The sequence below is a fragment of the Coffea arabica genome, chromosome 3e (assembly GCF_036785885.1).
Source record: "Coffea arabica cultivar ET-39 chromosome 3e, Coffea Arabica ET-39 HiFi, whole genome shotgun sequence".
Classification (NCBI taxonomy): Eukaryota; Viridiplantae; Streptophyta; class Magnoliopsida; order Gentianales; family Rubiaceae; genus Coffea; species Coffea arabica.
In genome coordinates this window covers 24,671,841-24,699,386 of record NC_092315.1, presented here as the reverse complement: position 1 = coordinate 24,699,386, position 27,546 = coordinate 24,671,841, and the positions used below count along the sequence as shown (strand labels likewise).

The 27,546-nt window shown below is 39.8% G+C and overlaps 1 protein-coding gene across 1 annotated transcript; it reads left to right on the top strand.

The window, feature by feature from the left end:
* The first annotated feature begins 22,186 nt into the window (after positions 1-22,186).
* Positions 22,187-22,633, top strand: LOC140038456 (uncharacterized mitochondrial protein AtMg00860-like). The gene has a single exon (XM_072083816.1). It carries the CDS (start codon positions 22,187-22,189, stop codon positions 22,631-22,633), a length of 447 nt encoding a protein of 148 aa, XP_071939917.1.
* Positions 22,634-27,546: the final 4,913 nt, after the last annotated feature.

Genomic DNA, 27,546 nt, shown 5'->3' with positions numbered 1-27,546 from the left:
GCCCCCTGTGCAGGTATTCACAGTTGAAGTCGATGAAAAGCTTCTGAGTTGTGGAAGGTCGATGCCGAAGAAAGAGAAGGCCCTACACTGGGGCAAATTATTTTTGAAAAAAGATTCTCTCGAAAAATCAGAAAAATTCAAAAATAAAAAAAAATCAAATCAAGTTCATCACGGCAGGCTCGGGTTTGATCCCACTGTCCGATTGTCAAGACATTTTCATCGCTACTGGAGCGTGGGTCAGTCCCGCCAGTAAGCATTTTCATTTACATCGCCACTGGAGCGTGAGGTTAGTCCCGCCAGTGTGCATTTCATTTACATCGCCACTGGAGCGTGAGGTTAGTCCCGCCAGTGCGCATTTCATTTTCACAGCCACTGGAGCATGAGGTTAGTCCCGCCAGTGTGCATTTCATTTACATCGCCACTGGAGCGTGAGGTTAGTCCCGCCAGTGTGCATTTCATTTACATCGCCACTGGAACGTGAGGTTAGTCCCGCCAGTGTGTATTTCATTTTTATAGCCACTGGAACGTGAGGTTAGTCCCGCCAGTGTGCATTTCATTTTCACAGCCACTGGAACGTGAGGTTAGTCCCGCCAGTGTGCATTTCATTTTCACAGCCACTGGAACGTGAGGTTAGTCCCGCCAGTGCGCATTTCATTTTCACAGCCACTGGAGCGTGAGGTTAGTCCCGCCAGTGCGCATTTCATTTTCACAGCCACTGGAGCGTGAGGTTAGTCCCGCCAGTGTGCATTCGTGAGGTTAGTCCCGCCAGTGTGCATTTCATTTTCACAGCCACTGGAGCGTGAGGTTAGTCCCGCCAGTGCGCATTTCATTTTCACAGCCACTGGAGCGTGAGGTTAGTCCCGCCAGTGAGCATTTCATTTACACCGCCACTGGCCGTGGGTCAGTCCCACTAGTGCGCATTTCATTTACACTGCCACTAGCCGTGGGTCAGTCCCACTAGTGCGCATTTCATTTTCATCGCCGCTAGCCGTGGGTCAGTCCCACTAGTGTGCATTTCATTCTCATTCGCCACTAGCCGTGGGTCAGTCCCACTAGTGAGCATTTCGTTTTCACTGCCGCTAGCCGTGGGTCAGTCCCACTAGTGTGCATTTCATTCTCATTCGCCACTAGCCGTGGGTCAGTCCCACTAGTGAGCATTTCGTTTTCACTGCCGCTAGCCGTGGGTCAGTCCCACTAGTGCGCATTTCGTTTTTCATTGCCACTAGCCGTAGGTCAGTCCCACTAGTGTGCATTTCATTTTACATTACCACTAGCCGTGGGTCAGTCCCACTAGTGTGCATTTCGTTTTACATTACCACTAGCCGTGGGTCAGTCCCACTAGTGTCCCATGATTTTCAAATTTTATTCGGGCCAGTCCCATGATTAAAAGTTTATTCGGGTCGGTCCCATGATTAAAAATTTATTCGGGTCAGTCCCATGATTAAAAGCTTATTCGGGTCAGTCCCATGATTAAAAGCTTATTCGGGTCAGTCCTATGATTAAAGCTTATTCGGGTCAGTCCCATGATTAAAATTTTATTCGGGCCAGTCCCATGATTAAAAGCTTATTCGGGTCAGTCCCGTTTTAAATTTCTTGTTCGGGTCAGTCCCGTTTTAAATTCTTGTTCGGGTCAGTCCCGTTTAAATTTCTGTTCGGGTCAGTCCCGTTTAAGTTCCTGTTCGGGTCAGTCCCGTTTAAATTTCTGTTCGGGTCAGTCCCGTTTTAAATTTCTGTTCGGGTCAGTCCCGTTTAAATTTCTGTTCGGGTCAGTCCCGTTTGAATTCCTGTTCGGGTCAGTCCCGTTTAATTTTCCTGTGACCCGATTTAAATTCCTGTTCGGGTCAGTCCCGTTTCAATTTCTGTTCGGGTCAGTCCCGTTTTAAATTTCTGTTCGGGTCAGTCCCGTTTAAATTTCTGTTCGGGTCAGTCCCGTTTTAAATTTCGGTTCGAGGCAGTCCCGTTTAAATTTCTGTTCGGGTCAGTCCCGTTTAAGTTCCCGTTCGGGTCAGTCCAGTTTAAATTTCTGTTCGGGTCAGTCCCGTTTAAATTCCTGTTCGGGTCAGTCCCGTTTAATTTTCCTGTTCGGGTCTGTCCCGTTTAAATTTCTGTTCGGGTCAGTCCCGTTTAAATTCCTGTTCGGGTCAGTCCCATTTTAAATTCTCGTTCGAGTCAGTCCCGTTTAAGTTCCTGTTCGGGTCAGTCCCGTTTAAATTTCTGTTCGGGTCAGTCCCGTTTAAATTTCTTGTTCGGGTCAGTCCCGTTTTAAATTTCTGTTCGGGTCAGTCCCGTTTAAATTCCTGTTCGGGTCAGTCCCATTTAAATTACTGTTCGGGTCAGTCCCGTTTAAATTCCTGTTCGGGTCAGTCCCATTTAAATTACTGTTCGGGTCAGTCCCGTTTAAATTCCTGTTTGTGTCAATCCCATTTCAACATTTTGATAAAGAGGGCAGTCCTCATTTCAGAAACAGCAGTCATTCGAGTAACTGCAGCCGAATAACACAGGTAAGCATTTGGTGTCTATTTTTTTGTCTCAAGTTTTTTCAAAACTCAAACAAAGAGGGGCAAACTGTAGACACCAAATTTTTGGTGTTTTATTATTTATTTATTTACTATTCATTTTTTATTTGTTCTGTTTTTATTTGTCACAATTAGTTTTATTTATTTTTAGTTTTAGTTATTTTAGCCATTTTAGCGTAGAATTTCTCAAAGGAAAGAGAAAAGTGTTCAAAAAAAAAAATATGTTTTAGTTGTTTTGGATTTAGTTTCATTATTTAAAAATGAAAAGAAAAATAAAAAATTGCCATTTTTGCTGTTTATTGTTTCTAGTTTATTTATTTTTATCTGATGTTAATTAAATTGTTGATTTTTAGTTAATTTTATTATCATTTTTGTTAAATTACTTTTAAAAAAAAAAAAATGTCGCGGCATGCACGCTGCAATTTTTTGCAGCGTGCAAAGGACATCCACGGATGCCCTTTGGAGGGCTAGATGTGAAGGCAAGGGTAAGCTTTCATCCTCACCATTCGGGTGAGGGTTTAGAAGGTTGGTGAGTGGATATGAAAGAGAAGATAAAGCAGCAGCCGCAAGGTTTTTAGGGGGTGACGGCTGTAGAAAGCAAAAGCTATGGGAGGTTTTTAGAGAGGTTGACGGCTAGGGAAGTTTTTGGAGGGGGAGAAAAACGGCGGATGAAAACTACAGGGACAGATAGAGAGTGGCGGCGGGGGATAGTTAGAGAGAACCGAGAGAGAGTTGAGAGGATTAGAGGTGGGCGGCTGAGATAGAGTGAGGAGGAAAGACGGAGGTGACGGTAGAATAGAGGAAACAGCAAAAGAAGGAGAGAGTCTGAGTTGGGGTTGCAAGAAATTGACCGAATCATCATCGTTATTGGCGTTCCTCTGAAGCTCTGGTAGAGCCATTTGAATTTTTTTCTTGATCCTCTCTCGCCTCACTTGGTGATTAAAGGTACATCTTCATCCTTTACCCGACAAATACCATCAGATTTGGCTCAGAAATGTTAGGATCTTTGCTGTTATGTTTTGGGTTGTTTTATTTTCTTTTCATGGCTATTCCCCTTGGCATCCTGTTGAATGAGTATGGTTGAGGTAAAAAATCAGTGGGTAACGGTTTGAGTTTAAGGACAGAAGCCTGAATTTCTTTCTTTTTCTTCTTTCATGGGCTTATGTGATGAATACGTGAAAGTGTTTGTTTACTGATCATGGCTGACCCACATGTGATTGTGTGAACGAAATCAGAAAATGATATGAAAATCTCGGGCAGTGTTTCTTGTTCAGCTTACGATAGTGTTTGAAGGTCCTGTTTCACTTGTTTTTGTTTTTTCTAGCATTGATTTTATTGTTGAGTTAGAGGTCAGTGGATGTTCATGATTAGTTTGCACTACTGCAAAATTGGGTTGGGTTTAAAAGAAGAAGAAGAAGGGAGTTGGGAATTGTGATATTCTTCATGTTGTCCTGTATTCGTCATGCTTAAGCCATCAGGTCTAGCTTGTTTCAAGTGGATAGATACATGTTCTGGTTTGCAGTCTAAATTCATTAGAATGGTTTGACCTTTTACATAATCGATTTTTGCTCATAACAAGATGGGTAATGCTGTTTTCTTGATTTTTTGGTTGAGTCTAAGTAGATGTTCAGGTCGCATGGGCTGCGTTTGTGACTGAAAATTGTTGGAGTTCCGAAGCTTCATGAGTTTCTTTCTCTTGCTGTGACCTGTTTGTAGACACCAAATTTTTGGTGTTTTATTATTTATTTATTTACTATTCATTTTTATTTGTTCTATTTTTATTCGTCACATTTAGTTTTATTTACTTTTAGTTTTAGTTATTTTAGCCATTTTAGCTAGAATTTCTCAAAGGAAAAAGAAAAGTGTTCAAAAAATATGTTTTAGTTGTTTAGGATTTAGTTTCATTATTTAAAATGAAAAGGAAAAAATGAAAAATTGAAAATTGAAAAAAGAAAAAAGAAAAAAAGAGAAAAACGATGAAAATGGAAAATGAAAAAAAAGAAAATTGGATTTGCATTTTGTTGTTTCTGATGTTAATTAAATTGTTTTTTCTTTTTAATTTTTATTATTTTCAATTTTGTTATTTAAGTTTAAAAAAAAAAAAAAAGAAAGAAAAGAATGGTACGCAACTTGCAAGCTGCGTTTTCGCAGCTTGCAAGGAAGGGCTTCGGGCAGCCCTTGGCTGCAAATACAGAAGAAGTGGCTGGGTGTTTAGGGTTGGTTTTGGCTCCCATATAAATAGAAAAAGAAAGGCAGCCGCAAGAGGGAGTTTTGGGGTGGAGATAGAGAAAAGCTACGGGAGAGTGGCTGGAGGGGAGCGAAAGAAAAGAAGAAAAAACGCAGCCGAGAGCAAGAGGGAAGATCGGAGGTGACGGCTAAAACAGATCTGGGGAGAGATTGAGAGCAAGAGAGAAAAGACTAGAGGTAGAGCATGACGGCTGTAAGTCTGGGAAAAGAAAAAGGAAACAGCAAACAGAGAAGAGAAGGGGGACGACACTAAACTCTGGTGGCTAGGTCTTGAGGGAGAAAGTGCAGCGAAGCTACGGCGTGGAAGAGAAAAGCAGGAACCGAAGGTTTCAAAAACGGGGAGGAAGAAGATGAAAGCTTAAGGAAGAAAGAAAAGCCCCTGAAGCCAAGGAAAACAGCGGAGTAAGGATCAGAAATGGTACGCAAGCAACATCTGGAACACCATTAAATTTGGCCGCAAAGGAGCAGCTTCACCTCTGCTACGTCGGCTTCGTCGGAGTACTAGAACGCTGCAACCTAGATTCCTTGATTCTTGGTGAAGTTCGCTCGTTCTGCCTAAGGATTCTTACCACCATTTCGAGTCTTCAAGGCAGAGGAAGGTAATTCTCCAGCCCCTTCGTTCAAAGTAAACCCTCTAGGTAGGATGTAAGTTTCTTGCTTATTGGATATTCTGGAATTCGGCTTACCGGGTTGTTTTGTGGTTAACCATTATAGCTATCGTTGTTGGGTCCTGAAAATGTCCAGTCTAAGCTTTCTAGAAAAATGCAGTCTTGCTTGCGCTGAATTTCTTAGCTTATTGCAGCAGAGGAACGAATAATCTTTTTCTCTTTCCTTTTTGGTTTACTGAAGTTCATGAAATGGCCTGAATTTGCCGTTGGTTGGCTGTTTGTTTGGTGGTAATTATATGCATTTGTTTGCTGCTTTTGAGTTTGCGTAGTGGGCAGAAGGAGTTGAAGTGTTTCTTTGCAAAAGAAAAAAATGTTTTTTTTTCCGCATGGTTGGTAGTCTTTTTTACGCATTTCTGTTTCAGCAATTTTGTGAGCTGATATGCAGTAGTTTCATTTTATCATTTTGATGTTAGTTTTGGCTGTTCATGTTAGAAGAATCTGTAGGGTAATCTTGCTGTTTTGAGTTTGTCGCCTGGAGTAGGAAGGCAATTTGGTAAGCTGCAAATTTTGCAGCAAAGGAAACATTGCAGAAGCTGAAACCTTTTGTCGTTGCATGCATGTTTTTCCTGAGTATGATATTTTCCTGCGTTGCTTGCTTGCTTGGATCATGGTTGCTTAATCCAAAGTTGTCAGTTGCTTAATCCTAGTCGAAGTTGTGTATTTGAACCAGAAAATCTGGGTCAATTTGCAAGCAAAGTGCAGCAATTTCATTCTTGGTTGATTGAAGCTTAATAGAAAATAGTTGCAGAAGTTTGTTTCATATTACTTGGCATGAACTCATGAACCTTTTCACCGCTGGTTTGCTGAGCTTGTTCCACAGTTTGATCATGTTTTGTCCATTGATGATTCTCTTCGCCTTTGTCTTCCTCAAGGCAGCCCGCAATGCTGAGCTCTTGCTTGCATGTTTAGGTGCTAAGCTCTAGTAGGTTCTTTGCTTAGATCGAAGTTGTGATGTTGGGTTGAATTTATTTCTGTTCGAAGTTGTGTTTTGAGGCTAAAATCCTTGTTTGCGAAATGGAAGCCGGTAGCTAGTTTGTTGCAGAAATTTCTTAGCAACTGTCGAGAGTTTTGCAGAAGTAAGAAAGGCTGCTTCAGTTTTCGTAGCTTGCATGAAAGCGTTTCTGAAAAATTACACTTTGGCCCACAAGTCTCTCCTTGTTCCACTATGACCCAACCAATTGAATAATTTCCTCAATTTGGTCCTTGACAATTTTAATTCTACAACTTCATTGCTTGTTTGTTTTAATTAATTACCATGCTTTGTTTCAGTTGCATTTAATTCATGACTTTAGGGGCTTTATGACCAAGTGAGCTTGTGTTTGCCTATTTTCTTTAATTTTCCCAAATAAATTGGTGCCTTGACCATTTCTTTTATTTTTGAGGATAAATAAGTGATTTCACTCCGTCAAGGCGTCAATACAAGGGAGGTAACCTCTATCTCCTTGATTTTCATTTCTCCTATGTGATCCAACGTGCTAAGTGTGAATTGCATGTCTACTTCGCTTTCCTTGCCTTTCCTTAATTCCTTACATTTATTTCGTTTACTTTTGCTTTTTATTTAAGTTATTCATTATGGGGTATGTGTACACCTCTTGGCTTGTAATAGATAGGGCCTGGCGAGCATTTTGTCCATTTTTCCCTTCCCCTTTTGTTTTAGTTAGCAAATGTAATAGGTTCATTGCTTGTTTTTGTTGCTACGTGTTTAATCGCTTTATTAGGCTCTTGCATCTAGTCGAGCATGCTAAATGTTACGTGCTATGTGTTTATGAGTATTTGGTATGTCTACTTGCTTTCCATAGAGTGGATGAATGGAATGGATGAATGTACGTCACCACACTAGTCCAACGCTAGTTGTGGCCTCTTTTATCGTTTCCACTAGTCTAATGCTAGTAGGAATTCATAGAGAGGGCTAGTCCAACGCTAGACCCAATAGGATTTTTCCTTTGTTTTTCATTAATGCATTATTTGCCTGTTCACTACATATCATGCATTTTTCCTTAGTTTTATCATTTGGCATGCTCCTCGATTCCCCTTTCCCCTCGCTTTAGGTCTTGCATCTCATGCTAGTTAGGGTACATTTGCCTGAAGAGTCCCCTTAAATATGGGATATAGACGAGTATGGCTTTTTCCAAGCCTTAGCACGCTTATATTCCCTCTATCAAAGGGAAAATTAAGTCACAAAGTTAGGACTCCCCGTTCCCATCTTGATGCATTCCTATAGGATTCATGCATTTTTCATTCACGATCACATACACTTACTTTATATTCTATCCCTCTTTCTACATTCTCACTTCACACTACTTCAATTTTGCACGTTCCCATTCAACTACTTACACTCTATACCATATCACTCGCACACATGCACTTTATATTATTTTCACATTATCATTCTTTACTCACCTTACCTTGTAAATACATTTGCACACCTCCACTTTTCTCACTTCACATAAACTTACATTTTCACATGACATGCACTCCATTCATATTTACGTCATTTAGGATTATGTGTGACCTCTCCAAAGGATCATTATTGGGCTTCACAATTAATGTGGTTGGCACCACTCAACCTTTGAAGAGAAATTTCCCCCATGTCCCCCTAGGTCTAGGTTTTTGCATTCATATAGTCATATCCGACATGCGATACATACATTGGGTAGAAAAATTAGGAAAGGTGGGGCTAAATCACGCAACTAGCCTTGGCTAGGTCGAAGGAGTGCCTTGGATTTTTATCCTTGCCTTCCCCTTCGTCAAATGTGACCCCCGAACCTTTTTCTTTGATTTGCGTAGACTAGGAGTCGTTTAAAAAAGGGTTTTCTACATTTTCCTTTGAAAAATTCATTTTTTAGGTGACTTGGTACACCTTAACTCTATACCAAGTGGCGACTCCGATTTTGTTTTTAAAAAACCCTTTTTTGAATTTCGTTTGGCCAAATCGTCGCATTATTAAGTCCCATGGCCTTTTGTTTTCATTTACACACGTTCACATATATCATACACACTACTCACTCATACACACACCACACCACAACACACACCACACATCAATCAAAAAGTGGGGCGCGACAGTTGGCGACTCCACTGGGGACTTCCTAAGTGGGTCCAGGCATTTGATTTAGCCATTCTTTTCCTTTTTCTACCCTTTTTATGTATAGCATATGGATATTAGGGTTGCAATTTTCCTTTTTAGGACTTTTTGCCTCGCGCGCATATCCAACTATTCCCTCACTCACGTATGTATGATTGGTTGGTTGGATGTATGTTTACTTGTTTATCTCGCGCTTGCATTGCATTTGGGGGGGGGGTGTGTGTCACCTTTAGAGCCTCGCGTGGTTCTCAACCCCTTCCCTCAAAATAGGGAACACTTCATATGTGCACGTTTATTTACTGTTATCCCATTTTATTTTATTTTTCGTGGGCTCTTTCCCACACCGCCTTGTAGGACTAGGAATGGTTTCTCTAGGTATGTGGATGGTGTGCTTTGCGCCCATAGCAATACCTAGGGGACCGCTCGAGCCACCGACCAAGGGTCTTGGAATTGATGATCCATTCCCGTAGGTCTGAAGGCTTGGGGACCTTTTTAAACCTTATCGAGTCTAGTCGCATTAGTGAGCCCCAGCCTCATGCATCCATATTAGAGTTTGCCTAGGTTAGAGTCAGCCTTACCCTTGATAAGCACATTAGGCACGAGGGAAGGGGTTCCACCCGTTTTACTTGCTTTTATTGCATTTCTTTTCTTAATTGCTCCCAATGTGTTATGTGTACTATCAATTGCACTAACCATTTCTTTGTTCTCTTGGTCTGCATTCATGTGCCATAGCAATAAGAGGCCTCTTTGGCACTCTTTTAGTGACTCGCCCACTAGATAACTCACATGTTTAAATTTCAGTTATTACACTTAATTTTCAATAAATACATTTCATTTTAGACCTTTTCCCCCGATGCATTATTTATGTCCTTTAGGCCATATTTGTCACATCGCTTTAATAAATGGCATCATGCATAAACCATAGAAAGGGAATGCCACATAGGGAATCCCGTGTTTAGGAATAAGCCACCTTGTGTCTCGGATACTTAATCCAACGAGACTTGCACGTTTACATTTTGTACCATCCAAAGGGGTAGTGCACAAGGTAAGGTAGGATCCGATCATTTTCATAGAGTGATCTTTGGAATATGAGCATCTAATAATCACTTTTTGGCCATTTTATCAAAAATTGGTAAAAATCCCTTGCGAGAAGGACATTAATTTGAAGAAGTTCACAAATGATTCCTCCTATTGAGACGATAAATAAATTGGGGCCAAAATTTGATTTTTAGAAGGTCATAGACTAATGCACCTTAATAATTTTGAAATAACCAATGGCCGGACAATTCAACCAATCCATTTTGCCAATTCATTCAATAAATCATTAATTCATTTGACCAATTTACCCTTTTTAGGGTCACCTGGTCGATTTTTGAATAAATCATCAATTCATTTGACCAATTTACCCTTTTTAGGGTCATCCGGTCGATTTTGAATAAATCGTCAATTCATTTGACCGATTTCCCCTTTTTAGGGTCATTCGGCCGATTTTTGAATAAATCACTAATTCAATTTCATTCATTTGGCCAATTTACCCATTTTTAGGGCAACCGAGCCGATTTTGAATAAATCAAGTTTCGTTCAATCTATTTGATCAATTTACCCTTTTTAGGATGATCTGATTAATTTTGGATAAATTAAATTTCATTCAATTCATTTGACCTGTTTCCCTTTTTAGGGTAATCCGGTCGATTTTTAATAAATTGTCAATTTCATTTGACCAATTAGGGTTTCAATGTCGAAATTCAAAATGGAAAACCTAGTCGATTTTGAGAAAAACATCCATTGCATCCAGCCATTTGATCAGTTGGAGTTCTGACCCGTGCTTCACTGAGAAAAGTTGTCAAAACGAATTCCAATCTCTTCGATAGGAAGTTCGTCAAGGTCAAACCCGTGCGTTTTTGCAAGTTCTTGTATCGATCAAAAGTGATCAATCCCTTCGGACGAGGTCCTCATTTTAACAAACGTCTCTTCTCATTCCAATGGGCCAAATTTTTTCAAATTATTTTTCACTCCATAAGCTGATTGGATCCATCAGGTATTGTATAGTGCCTGCTCTGAAGGATTGCATTTTCATGCTAGGCCTACCCTTGGCATAAAAAGGGTCCCCCATAGGGCATGCATACCGATTTTATAGTCTTGATTACTAACTCAGGGTATTTTTCTTTTGTTTTCCCCCCTCCCCCTGCATTCGTAAAAATACTCCAATAAAGGGAAAATATTTTTCTATATCTGATGACACTTCTGATCTAATAAAGTGTCAAAATTGCGAGTATTGTGTGATTCTTGGGCAGATCCTACAATGAAAACATAAATGATCTATCTGAAAGCTCTACGCCAAAGCCTCTGAGAGATTTTGTAATTATTTTTCAAAGGAAAATTCTGTTTATTTGATTTGTTAATACATTTCATTTCCAAAAGAAAATGAGATGAAAAGTGTATATGTGGAGCTCTTTACAAGTTTCTCTCTTCTCATTGTATTATAATTGAACGACAAATTTTGTTTTAATAAAGTTTTGGACAATTATTGTTTTGTGTATATGCATGTACATTTCATTCTTTTGCTCATTGGAGATTTCATGATGAATTTTAAGAAATAAGACCAAATTGAGATTTTTCCGACCTCTGACCTGAAAATTCGCAAGTGTATGCTTTCAAAAATCCTTGTGTACACTAGATTGCTGATCCGAGCTACACAATAAGAGTGCTCAAAAATTGAAAGAGGTCATTCAGAAGGCCCATGAGATACCTTTCTCCTTCACTTAATCCCGAAATAAAGTCAGTCACATTGATTGATAAATTGGGGCAACTTTTGCTTGAAAATGTTCAAGGTGTCTAATCTGGTTCAATCACATCTAAGTGAAAGCAAAAATGTGCATTATTCTTGTTTGTTCTGAAAATTTGGAATGAAACTTCGAGCATTCGTTTCACTACCTATACACATTTTATCATTTGCTCCCCCATTTGAGCCTTTGAAAGAATAATTTCGTTTCAAATAAGCGCCTTAGTGATCACTACCCTTCATTGAAAAATTTTCAAATATCAAAAGAGGAACGGATTTTCAATAACCATTTCGTTACTTTGGTTATCATGAGGTATAAGAATGATACTTTGGCCGTCGTTTCTACAACCTAAACACTGATCACCCCTTGCATCCCTATTTGAGCCAAAAATTGGTGGTTCTTTTCGAGTGCACGTATGATCGCACCCCACATTGGAGAAGAAAATTGGGAAATTTTGAAAAAGGAAAAGGAAAAGGGGAAAGGGAACCGCAAATTGGGAAATTTGATTCTGCTTGGGTTTCAATTTTGAAAAGAAAAGAAAAGAGGAAAAAGGACAAGTTCTGTCCGGTGGATCACTTATGAATGAGCAAGGGTTTTTCCTCAGTCAGTTAATTCAGATACATGCCAGAAATTTCCCATTAATGAAAGTTTCCTTTCAGAGTTATTGTAAGGAACGGAATAAAGGTCAGGCCATCTTCTTTTCCAATCAAACATTCTATCCCTAGTTATCCCTTTTGAGCCTTCAGAATAAAATACTTCGTTTGGCAACCCCTGAGAATCGCAAACCCCACATTGGGGCAAGTTTGAGTTAAAAAGGAAAATTTCAAGAAGTGAAAAAGTGAGAAGCAACAAAATCAAAAACAAAAGAATAAAAGAGAACCTCAGTTCAAAATTAAACTGGGGCAAGTTTCAAAGAATGGCAAAAGGACGAAAAATCAAAAGAAGAAAGAAAATGAAAATGAAAAGCCTCAATCGAGCATAAACTGGGGCAAATTCTGATTTAACCCTAAAATAGGGTTGGCGCAACAATGCGATCTCAAATTCTTCAAAACACTTTTGAAATCCGTTTTCAAGCCTTAACTTTTCTAAGCACCCCACCTGACCCCATTACAAAGCCGAAAGTCCTGACTTCTGTTCTTTGCACTGGCTTTGTCAAGGAAATCTCTGATGCCAAAATTTTTAGCTGTATTTCCGAATTGCTTGGGTGTGAGGTTGACACTGCTCTTCATGTGAAACCCCGCGAGGGCCCTTTTGAAAAAAAAAAACGAGCGAAATGAATGCAAAAGAAAAATGCAGAAAGATTGGATGCTGAAAGTCCCTGTTGAATGATGATAAAAAGTCAAACAAAGTCCAAGATCTTGGAGTCCGAAATGAGGGCAATTTTGAGAAAAACGTGGTCTTCGGTGCAATGTCCTTGAAATTATTTCTTTAACTATCGTTTCAAGCCACATTACAAGCTAATAAAGTCCATCGTTGACTTATTCATTCATGACAACCCGAAGCGAGGATTACGCTCATAAGAAATCCATCGATCACTCATGATCATAAGGGTATAACCAGTTTTCACATTGTTTAGCTATCGTTTCTACCCAAAATTTTGCAAGTTTAAAGCTTATACGTTGACTAAGTTTTCTTAAGAAATAAGGATGATAAACTCTTTGCTTTCACCAAGATGTGGTATAGAAAGGGTTACACACAATTTGGGCACAAAATAAGACAAATCTTGACCTTCCATTTCCTTTAGCCATTTCCAAATCAGAAATAACACCCCACTCGATTGGCCCTGAAAGTTGAGCCAACAAGAAATGGTGACCCGCTACTCTGGGCACCGATGCTAAAAGTGAGGAAGAAATCTTTTGTGATTTGGCATTATTTTGAGAAATTCATCATGAAATTTTCTGTATGGTTTAAGCAAGATATTCCATTTTCTTCACACTATAAGAAACACAGTTTCTTACTTTGTTCAAATAAATGAAGAAGCATCCAAATCAATTTTTGCAATCAAATGGGCCCATACTGGGGCAAAATTTTCTATTTGCAAGATTTCGCAAAATAAAGCCTACACTGGGGCAATTTTTTATAGCTCATTTGAGGATTTCGTCAAAGAGTCAGGCAGGACTTTCAAATCAATCACGCTGCCCTTTTCATGAAAATTTGAGTGCATGTAAGCCCCCTGTGCAGGTATTCACAGTTGAAGTCGACGAAAAGCTTCTGAGTTGTGGAAGGCCGATGCCGAAGAAAGAGAAGAAAGAAGGGAAAAGGGCCCTACACTGGGGCAAATTATCTTTGAAAAAAGATTCTCTCGAAAAATCGGAAAAATTCAAAAATCAAAAATCAAAAATCAAGTTCAAATTCTTGTTTCTTGGAAAATCAAATTTAATTTCTGGTTTTTTGACAAATCAAATTCAATTTCTTGACCAATTGGACGGCAGAACTGGGCTCTATCCCGCTGACCGCTCATTTTCACGTTGGAGCTGGGTTTTATCCCGCCAACCTCGGCAGAACTGGGTTCTATCCCGCTGACCGCTTATATCCCGTTGGAGCTGGGTTTTATCCCGCCAATCTCGGCAGGACCGGGTTTCATCCCGCTGATCGCTTATCTCACATTGGGACCGGGTTTTATCCCGCCAATCTCGGCAGGACCGGGTTTAATCCCGCTGACCGCTTATCTCACATTGGAACCGGGTTTTATCCCGCCAATCTCGGCAGGACCGGGTTTCATCCCGCTGACCGCTATCTCACATTGGGACCGGGTTTTATCCCGCCAATCTCGGCAGGACCGGGTTTTATCCCGCTGACCGCTTATCTCACATTGGGACCGGGTTTTATCCCGCCAACCTCGGCAGAACTGGGTTCTATCCCGCTGACCGTTTACATCGCTACTGGAGCATGGGTCAGTCCCGCCAGTAAGCATTTCATTTACAGCCACTGGAGCAGAGGTTAGTCCCGCCAGTGTGCATTTCATTTACATAGCCACTGGAGTAGAGCTTAGTCCCGCCAGTGTGCATTTCATTCACCGCCACTGGAGCAGAGGTTAGTCCCGCCAGTGTGCATTTCATTCACAGCCACTGGAGCAGAGGTTAGTCCCGCCAGTGAGCATTTCATTTTCAGCCACTGGAGCAGAGGTTAGTCCCGCCAGTGTGCATTTCATTTACATTGCCACTGGAGCAGAGGTTAGTCCCGCCAGTGTGCATTTCATTTTCAGCCACTGGAGCAGAGGTTAGTCCTGCCAGTGAGCATTTCATTTTCAGCCACTGGAGCAGAGGTTAGTCCCGCCAGTGTGCATTTCATTTACATAGCCACTGGAGCAGAGGTTAGTCCCGCCAGTGTGCATTTCATTTGCTTTGCCACTAGCCGTGGGTCAGTCCCACTAGTGTGCATTTCATTTTGCATTGCCACTAGCCGTGGGTCAGTCCCACTAGTGTGCATCATCATTTACATTTCTGTCCGGGTCTATCCCGTGGGTCTATCCCATTTAAATTCCTGTTCGGGTCAGTCCCGTTTAAATTCTGCTCGGGTCAGTCCCGTTTAAATTCTGTTCGGGTCAGTCCCGTTTAAATTCTGCTCGGGTCAGTCCCGTTTAAATTCTTGTTCGGGTCAGTCCCGTTTAAATTTCTGTTCGGGTCAGTCCCGTTTAAATTCTGTTCGGGTCAGTCCCGTTTAATTTCTGTTCGGGTCAGTCCCGTTTAAATTCGTGTTCGGGTCAGTCCCGTTTAAATTCGTGTTCGGGTCAGTCCCGTTTAAATTCTGTTCGGGTCAGTCCCGTTCAATTCCTGTTCGGGTCAGTCCCGTTTAAATTCTTGTTCGGGTCAGTCTCGTTTAAATTTCTGTCTCGGGTCAGTCCCGATTTTAAAATTTCCTGTCAGGGGTCAGTCCCCATCGTTTGAGTATTCACAGCCGAATAACACAGGTAAGTATTTGGTGTCTATTTCTTTGTCTCAAATTTTTTCAAAACTCAGACAAAGAGGGGCAAACTGTAGACACCAAATTTTTGGTGTTTTATTATTTATTTATTTACTATTCGTTTTTATTTGTTCTATTTTTATTCGTCACATTTAGTTTTATTTACTTTTAGTTTTAGTTATTTTAGCCATTTTAGCTAGAATTTCTCAAAGGAAAAAGAAAAGTGTTCAAAAAATATGTTTTAGTTGTTTAGGATTTAGTTTCATTATTTAAAATGAAAAGGAAAAAATGAAAAATTGAAAATTGAAAAAAGAAAAAAGAAAAAAGAGAAAAACGATGAAAATGGAAAATGAAAAAAAAGAAAATTGGATTTGCATTTTGTTGTTTCTGATGTTAATTAAATTGTTTTTTCTTTTTAATTTTTATTATTTTCAATTTTGTTATTTAAGTTTAAAAAAAAAAAAAAAAAAAGAAAAGAATGGTACGCAACTTGCAAGCTGCGTTTTCGCAGCTTGCAAGGAAGGGCTTCGGGCAGCCCTTGGCTGCAAATACAGAAGAAGTGGCTGGGTGTTTAGGGTTGGTTTTGGCTCCCATATAAATAGAAAAAGAAAGGCAGCCGCAAGAGGGAGTTTTGGGGTGGAGATAGAGAAAAGCTACGGGAGAGTGGCTGGAGGGGAGCGAAAGAAAAGAAGAAAAAACGCAGCCGAGAGCAAGAGGGAAGATCGGAGGTGACGGCTAAAACAGATCTGGGGAGAGATTGAGAGCAAGAGAGAAAAGACTAGAGGTAGAGCATGACGGCTGTAAGTCTGGGAAAAGAAAAAGGAAACAGCAAACAGAGAAGAGAAGGGGGACGACACTAAACTCTGGTGGCTAGGTCTTGAGGGAGAAAGTGCAGCGAAGCTACGGCGTGGAAGAGAAAAGCAGGAACCGAAGGTTTCAAAAACGGGGAGGAAGAAGATGAAAGCTTAAGGAAGAAAGAAAAGCCCCTGAAGCCAAGGAAAACAGCGGAGTAAGGATTAGAAATGGTACGCAAGCAACATCTGGAACACCATTAAATTTGGCCGCAAAGGAGCAGCTTCACCTCTGCTACGTCGGCTTCGTCGGAGTACTAGAACGCTGCAACCTAGATTCCTTGATTCTTGGTGAAGTTCGCTCGTTCTGCCTAAGGATTCTTACCACCATTTCGAGTCTTCAAGGCAGAGGAAGGTAATTCTCCAGCCCATTCGTTCAAAGTAAACCCTCTAGGTAGGATGTAAGTTTCTTGCTTATTGGATATTCTGGAATTCGGCTTACCAGGTTGTTTTATGGTTAACCATTATAGCTATCGTTGTTGGGTCCTGAAAATGTCCAGTCTAAGCTTTCTAGAAAAATGCAGTCTTGCTTGCGCTGAATTTCTTAGCTTATTGCAGCAAAGGAACGAATAATCTTTTTCTCTTTCCTTTTTGGTTTACTGAAGTTCATGAAATGGCCTGAATTTGCCGTTGGTTGGCTGTTTGTTTGGTGGTAATTATATGCATTTGTTTGCTGCTTTTGAGTTTGCGTAGTGGCAGAAGGAGTTGAAGTGTTTCTTTGCAAAAGAAAAAAATGTTTTTTTTTTCCGCATGGTTGGTAGTCTTTTTTACGCATTTCTGTTTCAGCAATTTTGTGAGCTGATATGCAGTAGTTTCATTTTATCATTTTGATGTTAGTTTTGGCTGTTCATGTTAGAAGAATCTGTAGGGTAATCTTGCTGTTTTGAGTTTGTCGCCTGGAGTAGGAAGGCAATTTGGTAAGCTGCAAATTTTGCAGCAAAGGAAACATTGCTGAAGCTGAAACCTTTTGTCGTTGCATGCATGTTTTTCCTGAGTATGATATTTTCCTGCGTTGCTTGCTTGCTTGGATCATGGTTGCTTAATCCAAAGTTGTCAGTTGCTTAATCCTAGTCGAAGTTGTGTATTTGAACCAGAAAATCTGGGTCAATTTGCAAGCAAAGTGCAGCAATTTCATTCTTGGTTGATTGAAGCTTAATAGAAAATAGTTGCAGAAGTTTGTTTCATATTACTTGGCATGAACTCATGAACCTTTTCACCGCTGGTTTGCTGAGCTTGTTCCACAGTTTGATCATGTTTTGTCCATTGATGATTCTCTTCGCCTTTGTCTTCCTCAAGGCAGCCCGCAATGCTGAGCTCTTGCTTGCATGTTTAGGTGCTAAGCTCTAGTAGGTTCTTTGCTTAGATCGAAGTTGTGATGTTGGGTTGAATTTATTTCTGTTCGAAGTTGTGTTTTGAGGCTAAAATCCTTGTTTGCGAAATGGAAGCCGGTAGCTAGTTTGTTGCAGAAATTTCTTAGCAACTGCCGAGAGTTTTGCAGAAGTAAGAAAGGCTGCTTCAGTTTTCGTAGCTTGCATGAAAGCGTTTCTGAAAAATTACACTTTGGCCCACAAGTCTCTCCTTGTTCCACTATGACCCAACCAATTGAATAATTTCCTCAATTTGGTCCTTGACAATTTTAATTCTACAACTTCATTGCTTGTTTGTTTTAATTAATTACCATGCTTTGTTTCAGTTGCATTTAATTCATGACTTTAGGGGCTTTATGACCAAGTGAGCTTGTGTTTGCCTATTTTCTTTAATTTTCCCAAATAAATTGGTGCCTTGACCATTTCTTTTATTTTTGAGGATAAATAAGTGATTTCACTCCGTCAAGGCGTCAATACAAGGGAGGTAACCTCTATCTCCTTGATTTTCATTTCTCCTATGTGATCCAACGTGCTAAGTGTGAATTGCATGTCTACTTCGCTTTCCTTGCCTTTCCTTAATTCCTTACATTTATTTCGTTTACTTTTGCTTTTTATTTAAGTTATTCATTATGGGGTATGTGTACACCTCTTGGCTTGTAATAGATAGGGCCTGGCGAGCATTTTGTCCATTTTTCCCTTCCCCTTTTGTTTTAGTTAGCAAATGTAATAGGTTCATTGCTTGTTTTTGTTGCTACGTGTTTAATCGCTTTATTAGGCTCTTGCATCTAGTCGAGCATGCTAAATGTTACGTGCTATGTGTTTATGAGTATTTGGTATGTCTACTTGCTTTCCATAGAGTGGATGAATGGAATGGATGAATGTACGTCACCACACTAGTCCAACGCTAGTTGTGGCCTCTTTTATCGTTTCCACTAGTCTAATGCTAGTAGGAATTCATAGAGAGGGCTAGTCCAACGCTAGACCCAATAGGATTTTTCCTTTGTTTTTCATTAATGCATTATTTGCCTGTTCACTACATATCATGCATTTTTCCTTAGTTTTATCATTTGGCATGCTCCTCGATTCCCCTTTCCCCTCGCTTTAGGTCTTGCATCTCATGCTAGTTAGGGTACATTTGCCTGAAGAGTCCCCTTAAATATGGGATATAGACGAGTGTGGCTTTTTCCAAGCCTTAGCACGCTTATATTCCCTCTATCAAAGGGAAAATTAAGTCACAAAGTTAGGACTCCCCGTTCCCATCTTGATGCATTCCTATAGGATTCATGCATTTTTCATTCACGATCACATACACTTACTTTATATTCTATCCCTCTTTCTACATTCTCACTTCACACTACTTCAATTTTGCACGTTCTCATTCAACTACTTACACTCTATACCATATCACTCGCACACATGCACTTTATATTATTTTCACATTATCATTCTTTACTCACCTTACCTTGTAAATACATTTGCACACCTCCACTTTTCTCACTTCACATAAACTTACATTTTCACATGACATGCACTCCATTCATTTTTACGTCATTTAGGATTATGTGTGACCTCTCCAAAGGATCATTATTGGGCTTCACAATTAATGTGGTTGGCACCACTCAACCTTTGAAGAGAAATTTCCCCCATGTCCCCCTAGGTCTAGGTTTTTGCATTCATATAGTCATATCCGACATGCGATACATACATTGGGTAGAAAAATTAGGAAAGGTGGGGCTAAATCACGCAACTAGCCTTGGCTAGGTCGAAGGAGTGCCTTGGATTTTTATCCTTGCCTTCCCCTTCGTCAAATGTGACCCCCGAACCTTTTTCTTTGATTTGCGTAGACTAGGAGTCGTTTAAAAAAGGGTTTTCTACATTTTCCTTTGAAAAATTCATTTTTTAGGTGACTTGGTACACCTTAACTCTATACCAAGTGGCGACTCCGATTTTGTTTTTAAAAAACCCTTTTTTGAATTTCGTTTGGCCAAATCGTCGCATTATTAAGTCCCATGGCCTTTTGTTTTCATTTACACACGTTCACATATATCATACACACTACTCACTCATACACACACCACACCACAACACACACCACACATCAATCAAAAAGTGGGGCGCAACACTGTTTTCATTTGGTGTTTGGGTTGTGTTGTCCATATGCCAGTTAAGAACATAATAAAAGGTGAATTGCTGCGATATTGTGAATCCATTGTAACTATCTACATTAAAGGGAAAAGAACTCCAGCCGTGTTAAATGAAGCTTCAACTGGGTTCCTTTGCTGCATTTTGCTGCTTTGTTTTGTTTTCTTGGCTTGGGTGCTATCCGAGGGATTCATTAAAGCTGAACAATCATGTTTGAGTTAAGAATTTATGGAGTTACGTGATTTTGGGTTGATAAACAGTGAGATGAGGTCCCAGCACTTGTGTTTGCTTGTCCAACTAGTGAGTGGGTTTTGAGTTTCTCCCACCTATGTTTGCTGTTTTTTGCTGCGTTTGTTGTCATGTTCTTGCTGTTTCCTTATGTTTGCTGTTAAGAATTGCTTGGTTTAGTGATGTTTAGACATGCTTAATTAGAGTTAGCGCAAGTTTGTTTGTTAAATGTTATGGGTGAAGCTTTGTGGATAGATTACCTTGGCTGCCGAAGTCCGTTTGGTCGTTGCAGAAAACTTTCAGCAGGAATGTTTGATTGCAGACGTTGTTTCATGGCTTTGCATGCGCTTACATGCAGAAACAACTTTCATAAATTGCACTTTGACCCCCCAAGTTCCCCTTTGTTTCACTATGACCCAAACAATTGAATAATGGCATCAATTTGATCCTTCGCAGTTTTGATTTTTGCAACTTCATTGCTTGTTTGCTTTAATTAATTACCATAGTTTGTTTAATTGCATCTAATTCGTGACTTTAGGGGCTTTATGATCAAGTGAGCTTTGTTTTGCACATTTCTTTTAATTTTTCTTAATTAAAGTGGTACCTTGATCTTTTATTATTTTGAAGCCATTTTTCCTTCATTTGATCACCATTGCAAGGGAGGTACACTCTACCCTTTTATTTGCACTTTATTTGACCCTATGTGCTCCTACGTGTTATGTGAATATGCATGTTTATTTCGCTTTCCTTGCCTTTCCTTAATTCCTTGCATTTATTTCATTTACTTTTGCTTTTATTTAAGTTATTCATTATGGGGTATGTCTACACCTCTTGGCTTGTAATAGATAGGGCTTGGCGAGCAATTTGGTCCATTTTCCCTTTCCCCTTTGTTTTAGTTAGCAAATGTAATAGATTCATTAGTTGGGTTGCATGCCTATGTGTTATGTGTTAGTGCTTTATTAGGCTCTTGCATCTAGTCGAGCATGCTAAGTGTTACGTGCTACGTGTTTATGAGTGTTTGGCATGTCTATTTGCTTTCCATAGCCATGGACGAATATGATGGATGAATGTACGTCACCACACTAGTCCAACGCTAGTAGTGGCCCCTTTTCCCGTCACCGCACTAGTCCAACGCTAGTTGTGGTTCTTTGTTCCATTTCCACTAGTCCAATGCTAGTAGGAATTCATAGAAAGGGCTAGTCCAACGCTAGACCCAATAGGCCGTCCCTTTTTGTTAGTGCATACTTGCATGCTCACTACATTTTCATGCATTTTTCTTAGTTTTTATCATTTGGCATGCTCCTCCACCCTTTCCCCTTCATTTTAGACTTTTGCATTTTCATGCTAGTTATAGGGTACATTTGCTTGAAGAGTCCCCTTTCGATGAGGGAAACGAGCGAGTGTGGCTCCAAAATAGCCTTAGCACGCTAGTTTTCCTTTCTAATCAAAGGAAAAATTAAAGTCACAAAGTTAGGAGTCCCCGTACCCGTTTTGCTTGCATTCCTTTAGGGTTCATGCATTTCACTTATTTCGCTATCCTATACACATCTACTTCATATTCTATCCCTTTTTCCACATTCTCACTTCACACTACTTTTGGACGTTTCACTTGACTACTTACACTTTATACCATATCACTCGCACACATGCACTTTATGTTATTTTCACATTACCATTCTTTACTCACCTTACCTTGTAAATACATTTGCACACCTCCACTTACATCCTATTATTTTTATCATTTTTTCTCACTTCACACAAACTCACATTTTCACATGGCATGCATTCCACTCATTTTTACGTCATTTAGGATTATGTGTGACCTCTCCAAAGGATCATTATTGGGCTTCACAATTAATGTGATTGGCACCACTCAACCTTTGAAGAGAAATTTCCCCCATGTCCCCCTAGGTCTAGGTTTTTGCATTCATATGGACATATCCAACACGCGATACATACCTTGGGTAGAAAAATTAGGAAAAGTTGGGTTAAGTCACGCAACTAGCCTTGGCTAGGGTGAGGGAGTGCCTTAGGCCTTGCCTTTGCCTTCTCCCTTATCAAATGTGACCCCCGATCCCTCTTTTTGATTACGTAGACCCAAAAGTTCTCTAAAAGGGTTTATTTACTTTTTTCATTCAAAAACAAAAATCATTTTTGGGTGACTTGGTACACCCTAACTCTATACCAAGTGGCGACTCCATTTTCATTAAAAAACCATTTTTTGAACTTTGTTTGGCCAAATCGTCGCATTCTTAAGTCCCATGGCCTTTTACTTTTCATTTCGCACACGTTCACATGCATATCATACACACAACTCACTCTCACACACACTCACACCACACACAACAAAAAGTGGGACGCGACAGGAGGAGCATGTGAAAAATATAAAGGAGGTAATGAGTATTCTGAGGCAGTACCAGTTGTATGCCAAAATGAGCAAATGTTCTTTTGCTCAGCTGCAGGTGGAGTACTTGGGACACATAATATCAGCAGAAGGAGTTCAGGCTGACCCAAAGAAGATAGAATGCATGGAAAACTGGCCCAACCCAACTAATATCAAGCAACTGAGGGGATTTCTGGGGTTGACAGATTACTACAGAAGATTTACCAAAGGATATGGAGCCATAGCAAGGCCTTTGACTGACCTGCTGAAGAAGGACAATTTCCACTGGAGTGAGGACTTAGAACAGGCTTTCCAGAAGCTGAAGAGAGCCATGTGCAGCACCCCTGTTTTAGCAGTACCTGACTTCACCCAGTCATTCATTGTTGAGACAGATGCATGTTACACTGGCATAGGGGCTGTACTCATGCAAAACAGGAGACCTATTTCCTACCTCGGTTAGGCTCTGGGACTGAAGAACATGGGGCTGTCAATCTCTGAGAAAGAATTGCTAGCATTAGTGACTGCTGTAACCAAATGGAGGCATTACTTGGAAGTAGGCATGGCCACGGTTCCAGAACCAACGGTTCTGGTTCCAGAACCGCCGGTTCTGGTTCTTCAAAGAGGTAGAACCAGAACCGCACCATATAAGATGGTTCTGGTTCTGGTTCCAGAACCGGCGGTTCTGGTTCTTCAAAAAGGTAGAACCAGAACCGCATAGTTCTGATTTCGATTCCTTATGGTTCTGGTTCCGGGTCCGGTTCCGGTTCCGTATGGTTATATGCAATTTTATTTAATTTCTTATCCTTACCAATTTTAATACAAATATAACAATATATTTAAAATTTTAAATAAAATGTAAAAAAAAATACAAAATAAATATTATATTTTAATTTTATTATTATTCTACAAAGTACGAAATAATAAATAGATAATACAAATTTTATGAAAAGTACATTACATTGTCAAATTACATTACACTATCAAATGGTAATCATTTTAAATGGAAAAGAAAATATTTGATTTTTTCATTGAAATTGAGATGAAATATCAAAACAAACATTAATTATTTAATCATCTTCATTGCTTGCGACGGCACTAGAATCAGTTGTATAATTGAATTCTTCTTCTTCATTTTTTTCCATTTCTTGTTGTCTATATTCTGCTCTAGTCCAATCATCCACGCATGCTTGAATTTCTAGTGATTCTGGGCTTAATCTCGATCTTGTCTCATCCAAAATGCTTCCACCGGCACTAAAAGCTTGTTCCACTGCTACTGTTGATGCTGGAGTTGCTAAAATTTGCTTAGCAATAAGGGAGAGGATAGGATAATTCTCTGATTTTCGCTTCCACCAGTCAAGGACTTTAAACTGTTTAGTTAAGCTGCTATCATCATGCTCAAACTTGGTAGTTAGATATGATTCGAGTTCCGTATTAGTATTAGGTGAACCCTTTTGTCGTTTTGACCTTTCAAGAAGTATTCTATCACCAATCTTGACAGCCCTTTTAAGACTATTATCAGTGTTACTAGAGGGTTCCAAAATACTAGTAGGAAATCGATCACCATAAGTAATAAAAAATTCATTATATAAAGAACAAATAAGCTCTTTAACTTCAAACACTTTTTTACTAACATCGTGGGCATAATTTTCGCTACTATATATTTGTTCATAATATGATGACAAATACTCATGCAAACCATCTAATCTAACACGAGGATCAAAAACAGAAGCAACTAAATATATATGTGGAATATGTTCATAATAGTTAGTCCATTTCCTAAACATTTCCCTAATAGGTTGCTTCAGAAAATCATCATTTTTAGCTTCATTTAGACAACCAACAATATTACACGCCTCGGTAAGGAATAAATGAGTAGTAGGATAATATACACCAGACAAAGTATAAGTAGCATCATTAAAAACTGATAAAATTTCTAAAATTTTATTACAAACAATCCAATTATTTTCATGCAACAATATTTCGGTCATGTTAGTTGCAAAGAATGCAATTAATAATTCACTATAATTGTGTGATTCTTTGAGTAATTCAAATGTTGAATTCCAACGAGTAGGAACATCTCTTGAAAATCTTTTTGGATTTTTTCCATTGACTTTACAAAAAGTGCTCCACTTTTTCATTAATTTAGGGTGTGCCCATAAATAAGAAATTGCTTTTCTAATAGGTTTTATATGATTTTCAAGTGCTCGTAAACCATCTTGTACGGCTAAATTTAAAATATGGCATGCACATCTAATATGAAAAAATTTACCACCTAATCCAGGTTGGCAAAGATCTCGCAACTCTCCAATAGAAGCGGTATTTGCGGATGCATTATCAAAACCAATTGAAAAAACTTTTTTACATAGACCATATTCTCCCAAAATAATACTAATCATTTTAAAAATGTTTAGAGCATTGTGAGATTCATCAAAAATACGAAAAGCTAGCACTCTTTTTTGTATATTCCACTCATTATCAATCCAATGACAAGTTATGGCCATATAAGAATGTACTTGCCAATGGTCACTCCAAATATCGGAACATATAGATACACGACTATCTAAATTTGAGAATAATTGAATTAACTCTTTTTTTCCTTGATTATAAATATTTTTAAGTGTTCGTCTAAGAGTGGTTCTAGGAACATTTTTTAATTGAGGATTTAAAGAATTTTGACAATATTTCTTAAAACCCAACTTTTCTCCAAAACTAAAAGATAAATGTTCAATAGCTATCATTTTTGCTAATTCATTCCTATGTCTTTCTTCACTAAATCGAAATAGAGAAAGGTTAGAAGTAGCAAACTACTTGGAAGGACATCATTTCATCATACGCACTGACCATCAGAGTTTAAAGTGCCTACTGGATCAGAGGATCACTACCCCACTCCAACAGAATTGGCTCACTAAGTTGCTAGGACTAAGCTTTGAGATCCATTACAAAAAAGGGAAGGATAATCTGGCTGCAGATGCACTTTCTAGACAGGGCAGAGAAGAAGTGGAAGAGTGTACAGCCATTTCCTGTGCAGTGCCTATTTGGATCAAAGAGATAATGCAGAGTTATAAAGAGGATGAGTGGGCTCAGAAGACCATATCCCTGGTGCTTCTAACCCCCACACTAGCACCAGACTACTCCTACCAGGATGGCATTCTCAGATACAAGAAGAGGCTAGTCATAGGAAGGCAAATGTGACACCAGGAAGAAACTTATTATTGCACTACATGACTTCCAACTTGGAGGGCATTCAGGCATTCAAGCCGGCTATTTGAGGGCCAAGCAACTATTCTACTGGCCAGGAATATACAAGGAGATCAAGAAGACAGTTCTGGAGTGTGATACCTGTAGAAAGTGCAATGATGAACATGTGGCCTACCCAGGATTGCTGCAACCACTCCCTATCCCTCAACACTCATAGAGTCATGTTACCATTGATTTCATTGAAGGGTTGCCACAGTCAGAGGGAACGAATACCATAATGGTCGTGGTGGATAGATTCATCAAGTATTCCCACTTCATCAGCCTAGCACACCCTTTTGATGCTCCAAAGGGGGCCAGACTTTTCATTGACTATGTCAGTAAATTACATGGGATTCCTCAAAGCATGCTTTCAGACAGGGACAGGATATTTGTTAGCCAATTCTGGGGGGAGTTATTCAGTAAGTTATGGGCCAAATTAAACTACAGCACAACTTATCACCCTCAGACTGATGGCCAGACTGAGAGAGTCAACCAAGTGCTGGAGATGTACCTCAGGTGTCTGACACATATGAAACCTAAGAGATGGAACTAGTGGTTGTCTTTGGCAGAGTGGTGGTACAACACCTCCCACCACACAACTATTTAGATGACCCCTTTTGAAGCATTATATGGGTTTTCCCCTCCCCAACTAGCTCTCGGACCTTACCTGCAATCTAGGGTGGATGCAGTAGGAGAATACATCAGGGAAAGGCAACAGTTGGATAACATGCTGAAACAGAACTTAAAGCAGGCTCAGGAAAGGATGAAGAAATATGCTGATGAAAAGAGGAGTGAAAGGGACTTCGGTGAAGGGGATTGGGTATACCTACAGCTACAACCATATAGACAGGGCTCAGTTGCCCTGAGGAGAAACACCAAATAATCAGCAAAGTACTTTGGCCCATACAAGATAGAGGAAAGGATTGGGAGTGTAGCTTATAGGCTGAGTCTGCCAAAGTCTTCAAAAGTCCACCCTGTCTTTCATGTGTCTTTGGTCAAGAGAAAGGTGGGGAACGAGGTCACTCCTACCCTCCAATTGCCAGAAACAAATGAGAAGGGTCATTGGAGGGTGGAGCCAGTACCAGTACGAAACAGAAGGATGGCAAAAAAGAAGAATGCTGCTGCAACTCAATGGCAAATCCACTGGTGGGGTACGGACCCTCCAGAAGCCACATGGAAAGATGCTGAGGAGATTAAAAAATAGTTCCCTACATTTCAATCTTGAGGACAAGATTTGCTGTTAAGGGGGAGGAATTGTAATAAAGTAAGAAGCTAAGAAGTGCAGAAGGAGAGAAGGCGTGAAGTAAAACTAAAGGGAGGCGTGGCTAGGTAGGAGGTTGTAAAGAGAAGACGTGGTCTGAAGAAGTCAATCATCAAGCAGAGCACAAGAAAAACAAAGGCGTGAAAGCAAGAAAGGAGAAGGCTCAAGGGGAGTAAAAGGCGCGAGCAGGGAAGCACGCATTTTCTGGGATCATGCTGTTCTTGCTGATAGTTGGGACCAGTCGATCCAGAAGATTTCCTCTCACGTGACAACCGCTTCATTAGCAAGTGGGTGGAGTTGGTTAGAATAGCTTTCTATAAATGATATGATCATGTAATTCTTTAGGATTCATTCAGTTAAAATCTTTGTTATTGTAATCAGAAAGGAGAATATCCCTTCTGTTAACTTTTTCCCCAAGTTCTTCCTGCCTTCTTCTTTCCTCTTCTTCCTTTTCCCGCCAATTCCTTTTCTGTAACCAATTTGAAGCTTATCAATAAAAATGGAGGTGTTTATTGAATTCTATTCAGCTTGAGTATAGATTATTCTTTTCTGTCAATCCAATACTTCTATTCCTGCAACATTTCTGGTTCTGTACCACAACAGTGGTATCAGAGCTCGATTTCGAGCCATAGGGATGACAAAAAACCAGGATGAAATGTTGAGAAGAGACGTAGTGGAGTTAGGGAGTGTGGTCAGGACTTTTACCAACAAAAATGAGGGAATGGAACAAGCCATCAGGACAATGGAGTTCAGACAGGATGCTACTGAAAAACTACTAGAAGGATTGGATCAAAAGTATGAGGGGATGATGAACATGATGGCTCAATTGATGGCCAAGGTCATTGACCGTGAGAAGGAGCTAGAAGGAAGTAGCA